At 46.8% G+C, this 12,367-nt stretch overlaps 2 protein-coding genes across 2 annotated transcripts; one reads left to right on the plus strand and one right to left on the minus strand.

The window, feature by feature from the left end:
• The first annotated feature begins 4,837 nt into the window (after nucleotides 1–4,837).
• Nucleotides 4,838–6,972, plus strand: LOC123103520 (transcription factor WRKY19). Its single transcript, XM_044525132.1, has 3 exons — nucleotides 4,838–5,291; nucleotides 5,407–5,538; nucleotides 6,080–6,972. The coding sequence occupies exons 1-3, from the start codon at nucleotides 4,990–4,992 to the stop codon at nucleotides 6,693–6,695; spliced, it is 1,050 nt and encodes a 349-aa protein (XP_044381067.1). The 5' UTR covers nucleotides 4,838–4,989; the 3' UTR covers nucleotides 6,696–6,972.
• A 340-nt stretch (nucleotides 6,973–7,312) lies between these two features.
• LOC123103521 (cytochrome B5-like protein) lies at nucleotides 7,313–9,340 on the minus strand (the record flags this gene model as incomplete). Its single annotated transcript, XM_044525134.1, is given in 5 exon segments — nucleotides 7,313–7,760; nucleotides 8,620–8,711; nucleotides 8,814–8,891; nucleotides 9,158–9,195; nucleotides 9,274–9,340. Coding segments are annotated over 5 exon segments (342 nt in total), but the record flags the coding sequence as incomplete, so codon positions are not given.
• Between the last annotated feature and the right edge of the window lie 3,027 nt (nucleotides 9,341–12,367).

Raw genomic sequence — 12,367 nt, forward strand, 5'->3', positions numbered from 1 at the left:
TTTGGCAGTTTGCCCCCACCCACTCATCGCATCAGCGACGCTCTGTCATTGTCGTGCTGAGAGGCCATGGGTTCAAATTACTTTTGTTTTATGTGTTGCACATGTGGTTTCAGCTGAGCTTATCCTATCCCGTACCTAGCCCCGCCTGATAGTCTACCTCCCATCATCATGTGTGTTAGGGCGCTTCTGTTACTTAGGAGGGTGGAGGTACTACTACCAAGTTCTCTAGGATATTGCGCGCTAGTATCACCTATCATCCTTCCAATAGAATTTATGTTCGCCTCTCAAGCTACTAGAGTAACAAAATCATATACTGCTACAATATACGTATTCTTCAATCAATAGTTTTTTGTGCTTTCACTCCAGTTCCCAGGAAGTTTCTACATGCCAAACAAAATCCAAGATAGTAGCATGAACTCTACATCAAATGCCTTCAAAATCTAATCAAACCCAAGGTAAACACACACACACACACACACACGTATCTTGTGAGGATCTAGCTAGCCATGCATAGCCACGAATGAATGATGCGACCGATGGGCACGGCCGGGCTTTCTCTCTCCCCTCCCCTCTCCGACGTCACGGGCGTGACGCTAACGCGCCTGAGGCTTGAAGATTCCTCCGTCCGGTCAGCTTCGAGGTTGCTTCGCCGATGGGGATTACGGGATGCTAACTCTGACTTCTCCCCTCATCATCAAAGCCCCAAATTCTTTTTAGTCCCACTAGACTAGAGACGGGCGCGCGCTTTACGACCAAAGACGTTAACCTTTTCTTTCCATTTCTAATATGCATGATCACAGATTAAGCTGACATAAGTTGCCATGTGTCATGACGCAAAACGGAAACTTTCTCCGCCCAGTTGAACATCTGCACCACGTACTCGCTCTGAATTGACAAGATCATGATCCGTATGATCTGTACGTACACGCTTCCAAGAACTCATCTTGTTAGTGACAGTGCCAGTTTTCCATTCCGCCGGAACTAACTAGCCTACGCGCGCGGAGAGCACTACTACAATTGAAGAATAAATATGCTGACGAAATTAAGATAGTGCAGAATAATGAATGAATTCAAGCTGGACCTGAAAGAGCCCAAGGGACCGGACCTGAATAACGGCGGAAGAAATGCTTGAGCGCACATGACCACCCAGCATAACATGGTTGAAGATTACGGTATCAACAGCAACATAAGAATATTGACGAAGAAACAACGCATTTTTTTAGATGAAGATAAACAATAGCAGTACACATAAACTAATTCCCCATGGCTAACGACCACTCTGGGGTTACGATATTGATCTGCGGTTCTGGTAGTACTTTATGGTTTCCGTATCTATAAAGATATCGTCCATTGGATCGATATGGTATATGATTGTAATGCGGTTCCTGGTTGAGGCATGCAAAGGGGCAACATTGAACTGGTCAGCATCATCGGCAACCCAGCTTAATATTCCACATCTCCTTCTCCTCCCTGGCCTAAGATTGTTGCGGCGTTGGCGGGCCATGTGAGCGGGTTGATGGCTACCACTCACCAATTATGTTCGACCGACCCGTTAGGAGATGATGGATGGGATTGTTACATTCAAGCTCAGGAGCACCATTTTATTGATTAACACTGTCGTAAGTAATAGAAATAGAACAGATAATTACTGGAGTACATACCATTCATCAGTGTACCCGAGGAGTTGTGAAGGAGTCATATTATTGAAATCATATGTGTGAAAAAGTCATATGAAATCACCATATAAGACCAGTAATACAAGATTACGTGTAGGAACATCACACTCATCGGAGTGGAGTGTAGTGCCCCGCAAAAAGAAAAAAGAAAAAAAGAGTGGAGTGTGGTGTAGTGGAGTGCTGTCAAAGAGTCATACGAAACAACTTAATTAAGACCATGTCGATATTCCTTTCAGAACGTAGGTAGATTTACCTATCCTCAAATTCTCAACGTTCGAATATAATACCATTCATGAACGTAGCGCTGCCAGCCAGTGAAAACAGCAGGTGTATTGTAAAAGAGACAGAATATATAGACATAGACCATTTTAATGACCCATATGAGCTTGGTACACGCTTCCAAGAACTGATCTTGTTAGTAACAGTGCTAATTTCCATTATGCAGGAAGGAATTAATTAGCCTACGCGCGCTCGGAAGCACTGCTTCCATTGAAGAATATGCGACAAAATTAAGATAATGCAGATTAATGAATTCAAGCTAGATCTAAAAAGACCTCAAGGGATCGGACCTGAATAACGGCGGAAGAAATGCTTGAACGCACAGGACCACATAGCATAACATGGTTCAAGATTACAGTATCAAAAGCAACATAAGAATATTTATATGTATGTAGACCTATATGAAGAAACAACGCATTTTTTAGATGAAGATATTAATCCGATCCCCATGGCTAACAACAACTCTTGGATTACAATATTAATCCGTGGTTCCGGTAGTCCTTTATGGTTTCCGTCTCTATAAAGATATCGCCCACTGGATCGATATATAGTACTGTATATGATTGTAGGAGCAACTGCTAATGCGGTTCCTGGTTCAGGCATGCAAAGGGGCAACATTGAATTGGTCAGCATCATCGGCAACTGAGCTTAATATTCCACATCTCTCTCTCCTTCCCCTGTCTGGCCTAAGATTGTTGTGGATGCCTATACTCACCAAGCCAATCGTGTTCGACCCGTTAGGAGATGAAGATGATGATGGGGTTGTTACATTCAAGCTTAGGCCCTGTTCGGCACTGCCCCAGCTCCGCAGAATACAAGGATCTGCGGAGTACCTCTTTGCCCATTCCATAATTTTCAACTATGGCTCCGGCCGCTCCGGGAGGGAGTCGTGGAGTGGAGAGCCTCCGAACGGGCTTTTAGTAGCAACATTTCCTGATTAACACCGGCACATACACACATACTGTAACAGACAATCACTATTTATTACCGATGTACTGGATATAGAATTTGTTATGGAAGCCTTCTACCCTCTCGCCAGAGGGCCGCATGGTATTATCCCATGTTGCGCATACAATTCTTGGAGTACAACGGATGGAGGAGATAGAGATGATCTTAACAGAATACAAAGCTATCTTTGCTCTATAACAAACTAGCAACAACTCTTATATGCGCCGGCCTAACAGCCATCCGTGAATATCTTCAACACCCGGAGGGGTTGCCAAGAAGTCATATAATTTTTTAGAAAAGGAGGAGGACCCCCGGCCTCTGCATCGGGGCGATGCATCCGGCCACTTTATTAATTATTCTCAAAAGACCTTACAAAATCATACAACAGTAAGACTAAAGTCACCGTCTAAGTAACAATTTTATTAGTAAGGAATCATATGAAATCACTGTATAAGACCAGTAATACTACAAGATCTTGTACCAACATGACATTGATCAGTGAGTCAGGGTGGAGTGTAGTGGGGTGCTGTCGAGGAGTCGTACGAAACAACTTAATTAAGACCCTCTCGATATTCCGTTCCCAAAGGAAAGTGGATTTTACCTACCCTCTGCACGCTGGGAACAAACTCCCAACATCCGATCGAAGATATACTATGTGGTATGTACTACCATGAACGTAGCAGTGCCAGAGAAAACAGCTGGTGTAAAAGAGACAGAATATACTGCTGGAAGAAGAGATATCAGCTGCCATGCATATTTTCCCTGGCTGATCTTGTTGAGATATCAGCCGCATCATCGACGGCATTGCTGTCAGTGTGGAACTGAGCGAAAAAGCGGGCTCACGGTCTCGCCACAAGATCACAAATTCACAACCAAAAGTGTCGGTTTCCCTGGCTGATCGCCGAGCCTTCAAAAAAAAAGAAGAAGAAGAAGCATCGCCGAGCGCGCGGGAAAGCGACGGTTGGAACCAACCTTGCATGCATGCGTCCATGCCATGCACCATTCGGCCCATCATATCCCCGGTATGAACAAGACAAGGCCACCACGTCACATATGCCTGCCTTGAGCGTGTATGGGTGCCTATCAGCCTATCACGGCGACTTACTTTGCATGTATGTGGCCTCTAGGAGTGGCAAAGGAAAGAAGACATGTATGCATGCGTACGCGTCCATCCATGTACAGTCATGCATGTAGCCGCCATGGTTTGCAACATGAAGTCGGGGCTTTTCACAAGGCGCGCCGTCTTGTTTCGGAAAGCCGGGCATCAACAACGTCTGCCGTTGCTATTAAGAAGAAGAATCCAAACGCGTGTATAGCCAATAGGTCTCGAGATTGAATTGCCTGTCCCATTCTTATTTCCTTTTGATGATGTCGTGGCTTTGCGGTTTTTAGAACACTAAAACACACGAAAGCATGAATATAGCCCGTAAGATTCTATATGAGAATTTTACAGAAAATTTAAGAGAAAGACAGTCCATGGGATGGAAGGCAGAGAGAAAATGTTGCATGGGACCACCTCTTGTTGGAAATCCTTGGGGCAGTGCATATAAATTTGGGGGATTACTCCTCTGTTATCCATAAGAAAATTGGGTGGTTTCCCGCCTCCCCCAGGAAAGATTCCAGTCATGAATTAAATTTCTCTGAAATAGTATCTATGAAAATCCCTGACTCTACTGTGAAAACAAAGCCAAAGGGAAATTTCTTTTGCTATTCAACATTTTTGCTGCTGTGGTGCAGGTGCAGTTGGCCCAAACTAATAAACCATTGTCCATTGTCCAAGCTCCTGCAGGGCCCGGGCTTTGCTAGCAACCGTCTATCTAGGAATCCATTAACTCCGGCCCGGTTGGGCATGCCACTAAGCTCGCCGCGGTCACTGTCCTCTTGTTTCTGCTCCCGGACGCGGTTCCTCCCCCCATTAAATACACCTCCTCCCTTCTCCCCGATCACATCCTCATTTCGCCTCTCCTCCGCTCTCTCCACACACACACACGCACACACTCACACACACCCTTCCGATCTTGCATTTGCTCTGAGAAATCGGAGAGGAATCCTACACCGGCGAGAAAGAAGCTCCGAGCAGAGAGAGATGGAGGCCGTGCATGAGGGCAATGGAGGAGGGAGCGGCCTGGTGGTGACGGAGCTGAGCCACATCAAGGAGCTGGTGAAGCAGCTGGACGTGCACCTGGGGGGCTCGCCCGACCTCTGCAAGCTGCTCGCCCAGCAGATCTTCGCCGTCACCGAGCGGTCCATCGGCATGATCAGGTCCGGCCACTTCAACGGCCCCAAGCGCTCGGCCGCCGGCGCCGGCCTCGACTCGCCGCCGCTCTCCGCCACGCCCAGCCCCCTCAGCGGCGTCTCCAACACGCCCTTCAAGCCCAACAAGAAGAGGTGAGCCAAAACCCCTTGCAGCTGCAGAGAAATTGTTTCAGGATTCATCAATCATAATATTTCTTTCTTTTTTTTGCTGGATTATTGAGTGATTGGTTTGTTCTTGGATTCGCAGGAAGACTTCGGAGAAAGGGGGGCGTCAGATCAGGGTGAGCTCGGCCGGAGAAGGGGCGGACGCCCCGGTCGACGACGGCCGCAGCTGGAGGAAGTACGGCCAGAAGGAGATCCTCGGAGCCCAGCACCCGAGGTTGGTCTCGCCGCATTTCGGCCAAAGTTCATCTCTCATTTCAAATAGTAATCCGCACCTGTTTTCCGAAGTGGCAACGCAATCATGGAGATCTCTCCTTTGGATTTGGAACACTGTTCCCGAATTCATGGCGTCCACATGTCAGATAAGAATGGGAGTACCTAGAACTCATCTAGATGAGACGTAATTTGGTCTCATTCATCTGAAAAACAAGAACGGATACAACCCACGTCAGCACACACGCATCTTATAGCACCACATCCAATGGCTATAAAAGGTGAATGAGATCAATCTAGCAAAACTGATAGGAATAGGGTAGCGAGCGCACGGCGTCCGGTTGGATATGTTCCGAAAGGAGCTGCTCCTATTGGACGAGTGATGGCGTGATGATAGTACTTTGCGCTAGTAGTAATTTTGTTCTGGCTTCAGAATCGCAAACTTTTCTGAGAAAAGGAAAAGAGTTCAGGGCTGAGAACTGGACGTGCCGCCATGGTGTTCTTTTTTGCGCCGTGCTTGACCTGGATCGTGCACAATTTTGCAGGGCATACTACCGTTGCACGTACCAGAAGACCCAGGGATGCGCGGCGACGAAGCAGGTGCAGCGCGCCGACGACGACCCGGCGCTCTTCGACGTGATCTACCACGGCGAGCACACCTGCGTTCACAAGACGGCGGCGGCGGCGGCGGGCATGGTGCAGCCGGCCGGCAAGAACCCGGACGCGGAAAGCCTTCTGCAGAGCCTGAGCTCGAACCTGACGGTGAAGACGGAGGGGCTCACGGCGGCGGGAGCGCAGGGCTGGAGCGCCACCACGCCCTTCAGCTTCTCCTCGCCGGCCGTGAGCGGCATGACGCCGCCGGAGCAGCAGCACCACCCGTTCTCCACGCCGTCGACGCCGGAGAACTGCTTCGTGTCGATGCCCACGTCGCTCGAACCCTCGCCGGCGACCTCGGGCTCGAACCACATGTGCATGACCCCGTTCCATGCGCAGTCCGAGCTCCAAACAATGGTGTCTGCGCTCGTGGAGGCGACGAGCATGCCGCCGGCCGACACGGAGGAGGCCGCCTTCTCCTACTGGGGCTTCGACGACTCTGCCTTGGACGTTAACATCCTCGACGAGGACGTTGACAACTTCGATATTTCTGCCTTCTTCGCATGAGATGTTTGCAAAGAGAGAACGCAAACAAAGAAACAGAGAAGATGAGCAGTGGTAGAGATTAGAGAAGCAGCTGGAGGTGACTGACCACCCTCTGAGAGACAGAGGAGGGAAGAACACGCCAGTTCTTCCTCAGTTCAAGTTTAAAATTTAGGACATAAGATTAGTGCTCCCCCTCCTTCACCCCCATTCTTTTTTCCCCATTTCCTTTTTGCCACCAGGGCGTTGCATTGTATTATATTGTTATGTCAAGGAAAATAAAAATCTGTCGTTGGTGTTCTGCATCTCGTACAATTCACCATCTCTTGGGAATCAGTAAGACAGTAACTGTAATTTCGATAGAGATATTGGACATAGAATGCCACTCTATTATATAGAAGTTAAAAAGGAGTAATCAGTTGTAACACGAAATAAAACGAACACTTTTGTTACGCTTGTCTTGCACGATCTCACAAAAAAGCCAGCAAAATGAATGATCACCTCTTACTAATTACTACTGTGTTCATCAAGATGAATTCATGGAGGCATGGACACCATGAGCCACATGAAAATTCATACGTGCCCCCTTAAGCCCAACAGTGTGAAATTCTTTGACAGCTGAGGCAAGACCAGAGGAAAACTTGACTGAGCAAAAGCTTTCTTTGAATGGAGTAAAGCCTCTCACTGTCATGCAAGGAATCAATATGAAAAGTTGGCCCGGTTCCTTGTCTGCCCTGAGAAAGTTCCATAAATAAGTATAAGAAATCGTATCTTCTCAAATGAAGAGATAAATCTCGGAAAACATTCAGGACACAGAAATAGTCCATGGTCGGGTCACACACTGCTACTAGTATGAATAAGCAGGAGGTCAAACATGAAACCAGAACCACACAGCTGGGGGCCCTGGAGCTGTCATGATCACGATTAGGAAACGGTTCCGTTCGTCGTCGTCATCTTCAGAAAATTGCAGACGAGCGCATGGGTTCACACTTGGGAGCTTTTACGGCCTCTCCTCCCCATCATCAGTCTTCCAATTTGCCGATGCAGAAATCCTCGATGATGTCGAAGACTCGTGTGCCATGCTGCGGGCTGAAAGCGCGTCGGGTTAGTATAGTTATGTGGAATACAGTTCTTAATACAATGATGTGCGAGCTTCACGCGCTCCTGAAAAGTAGTATAACGGAATAGAAATAGAAGTAGGAAAATCAGATGTAGCTCTCCTTGACAAAGCTAGCGAATAAGAAACGTTCCCATCAGGATAAGAAGCATCCACATCAGTGTTGTTGTTTGAACTTAATTTTCTCCTTTGGACCATCCACCATCTAGATCTATTAATTTACTTGTGCAAATATCTTTTGTCTTGCTTTGGATAACAACATCCACATGTTCTCAGATATCATGGGTATGGACCAAGAAAGGTTTTTTTAGAGGACTATAACACACACAGTTTCAGTGGTAACAAAAGAAATACATGGGCACTATTCAAGATAACAAAATCATTGCACCATAACTTGGAATATGCGAGCAACAGCAAATCATGGAAGGGAAGAATGAGAGCAAAATTGCCTTTGCATGCTGTTGCAACTGGGAAACCAGAAATACCCTTTATATGCATTTATTAAGTTGGGCCAATTAAGCAATTTAAAATGTGATATACATTCAAAAATTTAAATGGGGGTAAAAAGATCCATAAGTGAATGTGATATACATTCAAAAATTTAAATGGGGTAAAAAGATCCATAAGTGTAACCCTGTCACTTACTGAATTACCATCCATACAAAAATATCACTAAATTACTAATGATCTTCAATAAGTTTAACCTCGAAAGGTGCAGTAAATGAACACCCGAGCAGTCAGGTGATACATCAGTAACATCAACGCGAATCATCATTTAAGAACAATGTTGACAGGATACGATGTAAACAATATTTATGAGATGTTACAAACCCGAAAAATCCCTCTGTCGAATCGCCACCAGCATTGTTTAGAATGGCATCACCACCTGGATGTTCCTCCACGTATGGAGTTACATCGTAAACCTGGATCATGGCAAATATGAGAACATAAATTTCCCAATTTCAAACTAGATGGTAAAGCGAGATGATGGCAGTTGGTAAACTAGTAGAATGTTTTGTTCCAACCTTGTCCTTGATTATGATCCAACAATCCTTCCTTGTGTTGTGTGTTGACACCTCTTTCTTTGAATAGCTCGTAGATGTCTGAATATGAAATATCAGTAAGCAAATACAGAAAATGCCATGCATTTTGGATTAACCTAGAGCAAACTTGTCATTAGATTAGCAACCATAAGCAACACTCTAAAGCATAAAGGCATACGTTCAAGACAAAACTGCATGTTAAAGCAAGTGCATTTTGGATTAATCAACGGCAATCTTGTCTGCGCAGATAAACAAACGTAACTGGCAATTCCAGGAAAAAGTTGCTTGTTAAACTACAGTATTCAAATACGAAGGATGAAATTCACCGTTCCATTTCCGGCTGAACGTGCATCCTTTCCTTCACCTGCATTGCAACATTTACTCAGCGCCAATAAAGTGAAGTCGCCTTCGCTTAAGATTACGAGTCAGGCCCCCCTTTTACCTTTGTTTTTGGATCTTGGGATAACAAAGAGTGCTCCCAGTACAAGAAGCACAACAAGTGAGATGAGGATGATAATTTCCATGGTGCACCTCAGGAACTACTGAACAATGTATTACTGAGGAAGTGTTCTGCAGAGCAAAAAATCAGCCTCAATCCCTGACCAAAGATTACAGCAAACATGGCAACACTGACAGGAAGTAATAATACCACGAACAGAATCTTTATCATCCGAATAGCAAAATGAAAGAGAGACAGTGTTACAAACTCACTTTTCTAGGTCTAGATTGTTCAGGGTTACTGACAGGGAGTAATACTACTGCTAGGCGCTAGCTGCGGCCTAGACTGCTTGCTGCCTTTGCTACTGCCATGCCGCAGTGTGCTACAGAAGAGCTAAAAAATGGTATCATTGCATCTACCCAGATCTCGTGTCCTACCTCAGACGATCAGGCCCAGGCTTCCAAAGCCGGGCGCTTCCATCAAGGAATCCAGTATTTCTTCTGCGCTAAATACTCAAAGTCGAAGTTTCCTCACTAGTATTTCCATTCCGAATAGGCGGATCTGACGAACTCGGGCTATTTGATAAAACGAAATGCCCCACTTTCCATTTGCCCTATAAGGCTCTTCTCACAGTAATCTCCCCTTTGCCCCATGCTCTCTCTCTCTCTCTCTCTCCCTCCTTTCTCTCCCTCTTACTCTCACGGCTGATGGATAAGAGAGGGAGAAATCAGAGGAGAAGGTGGATTGATGGAGAACCAGGAGAAGAGATAACTAATCTGTGGAAAAGACTCACCTTGTGGCGCTGCCGCTGTCCTTGGTCGTCGCTGACGTCGCCTGAGATCCGGCGGACAGAGGGGTGCCTACGGGCCTCGATCGCGGAAGGGGAGAGGGGTGCAGCCGGGGACGGAGAGGAACACGGGCTAGGCGGGATAGGGGTGAGGAAAGGGGTGCGTCGACTGCGCCTTGGCCGTATGTCGAGCCGGCGGCCGGCGTTGATGCTGGTTCTGCGCTGCTGGACTGTAGTACCGGATAGGCTGGAGACGATCAGGCGAACAGAGAGATGTCTGTTGTTTCGATCTATCAACTCCACGGGCTGTTTGCTACTGGTTGCAAATCCTTCTGCTGCAGGGGTCTTCTCTCAAGATTCAAGGATGACGACACAGGGCACCGGAGATCTTCTTGTGTTATGGTTGTCTTAGGGTACTCTAGGTGTTCATGGTCCTTTGTGTTTGCGTTTCAGTGTGATTGTAAGAATCAACTACTTTGTACTGATTTGTAATTGGAATGAAATTTTCTCAAAAAAAAAAAAAAACTCCACGGGCAAAAAAGTAAAAACAGGTAGTACTCCCTTCCTTCGAAAAAACTTGTCCCTCTAATAGATGTATTTAGCACTAAGAGCATCTTCACTCGGCCCCCCAACAGGCCCCTCGAGACCCCTTTTTATCACCGGCTAGAAAAAATTGGCTCGGTCACGCTCCCAAAAGCCTAAATTTCGTCGGTTAGGACCGAAATTGACGCCGACGAATTCAGGCCAAATTCGGCGCGCTAGGGGGCGTCCAGTGGCGCCGGGGGAAACGATTTTGACGCGAAAACTAGTGGACCCGCCAAGTCAGCGACGCCGAGAACCCCGGCACCCCGACGCCGCTCGTCGCCGTCAAGGCCGAGCCTCAAGAGAAGACGCAACGGCAGCCTCGTCATAAACGAGGGTCGTCGCCGCCAACCTTCTCCTCCTCCCCGCTCCCATCTTCGCCTAGTCAGGCCGAAGAAGGAGCCGGCGACGCCGTCTGTCGTCGTCAAAGAGGAGCACATCGACATGGCCGCCGACCTCGAGACCGGCCTCAAGTGGGCTCGGGACGACTACATCCGAGAGGAAATGGAGCGCTAGCGCCGTGCCCTTGAGGAGATCGCCGCCTGTCGCCGCAGCCGGGAAGAGGACGACGTCGTCATCCTCGACGACAGTGACAAGGAGGCGCCATCCAACCCCGTCCGCCTCGGTGACCCAGGACAGGGCTGCAGCAAGGACGACGGGATCCAAGAAGGAGGCAGCAGCGACGACGACGACGACGACGACAACAACAATGACTGCGACGACTACACCGCATTATGCCGCCTCCTCGGCATGCAGTACGCTAGAGGTGGCGGCGGCATAGTTTTTTTTAGTTTTATGCCTTTTAAATTTGTACAGCTGAATGAAAACCGCTTGAATTTGGTCCTATTTCGTGACATTTTCGTCAAAATTTAGCCGAATTTTAATTTTAAATAACGGCGTCTGGGTCGAACTTGGGGAGGCAGCTGGGAAACCCCACCCCCCCCCCCCATGGCGAATTTACCGCCGGTTGGCCCCCAAGCGGCTCTATTTCAAGCCCCTGGGGGGCCGAACGGCTGGAGATGCTCTAACTATCCCTCAAATGAATGTATCTAGCACCAAGTTAGTGCTAGATATATTCATTTGAGGGAGACAAGTTTTTTGGACGAAGGGAGTATGAGTTTAGTTTAACTACCCCTCCATCTCATAATATAAGAGCGTTTTTGGTCAAAAACACTCTTATATTATGGAAAGAGGGAAGATGATACCCATGTGTTGGACAGAGGTAGTATTACTACTTCTAAAAGTTTACAGAGGTGCTAATCCATTATATCAAATATAAATATTTGGATCAATAATATGAAAAATATCAATAAACACACATATGCTTTATGGTATTTAATTATTTATGTGAGCTTTTTCACATGCATGTTTACCTATTGAAGTGAGTCTTTTCATGCATGTTTACATGATGCTAAGGGTGGCATATGTGCACATGATGCTGAGGGTGGCATATGTGCGCTTAAAGATTCCCCGGAAACTCAAAGTCTTCGCTTGGCTGCTCTTCAAAGACCGCCTCAACACCAGGATCAACCTTGCACACAAACATATAATCGCCTCAGATATACTCCCTCCGGTCCTTTTTAGTTCGCATATAAGATTTGTCTGAAGTCAAGCCTCGTAAACTTTGACCAACTTTATAGAAAAGAATATCAACATTCACAATGTGAAATCAATACCAGTAGATGCGTCATGACTTAAAGTTTCATATTGTATAACTTTAGCATGGTA

The sequence above is a fragment of the Triticum aestivum genome, chromosome 5A (assembly GCF_018294505.1).
Source record: "Triticum aestivum cultivar Chinese Spring chromosome 5A, IWGSC CS RefSeq v2.1, whole genome shotgun sequence".
NCBI lineage: Eukaryota > Viridiplantae > Streptophyta > Magnoliopsida > Poales > Poaceae > Triticum > Triticum aestivum.

Excerpts from the sequence above, each read along its gene's own strand:
- LOC123103520 (XM_044525132.1), top strand. The coding sequence starts at position 4,990 with ATGGAGGCCGTGCATGAGGGCAATGGAGGAGGGAGCGGCCTGGTGGTG. Across the intron at positions 5,292-5,406 it reads TTCAAGCCCAACAAGAAGAG|GAAGACTTCGGAGAAAGGGG; the intron begins GTGAGCCAAAAC and ends TTGGATTCGCAG. Across the intron at positions 5,539-6,079 it reads CTCGGAGCCCAGCACCCGAG|GGCATACTACCGTTGCACGT; the intron begins GTTGGTCTCGCC and ends ACAATTTTGCAG.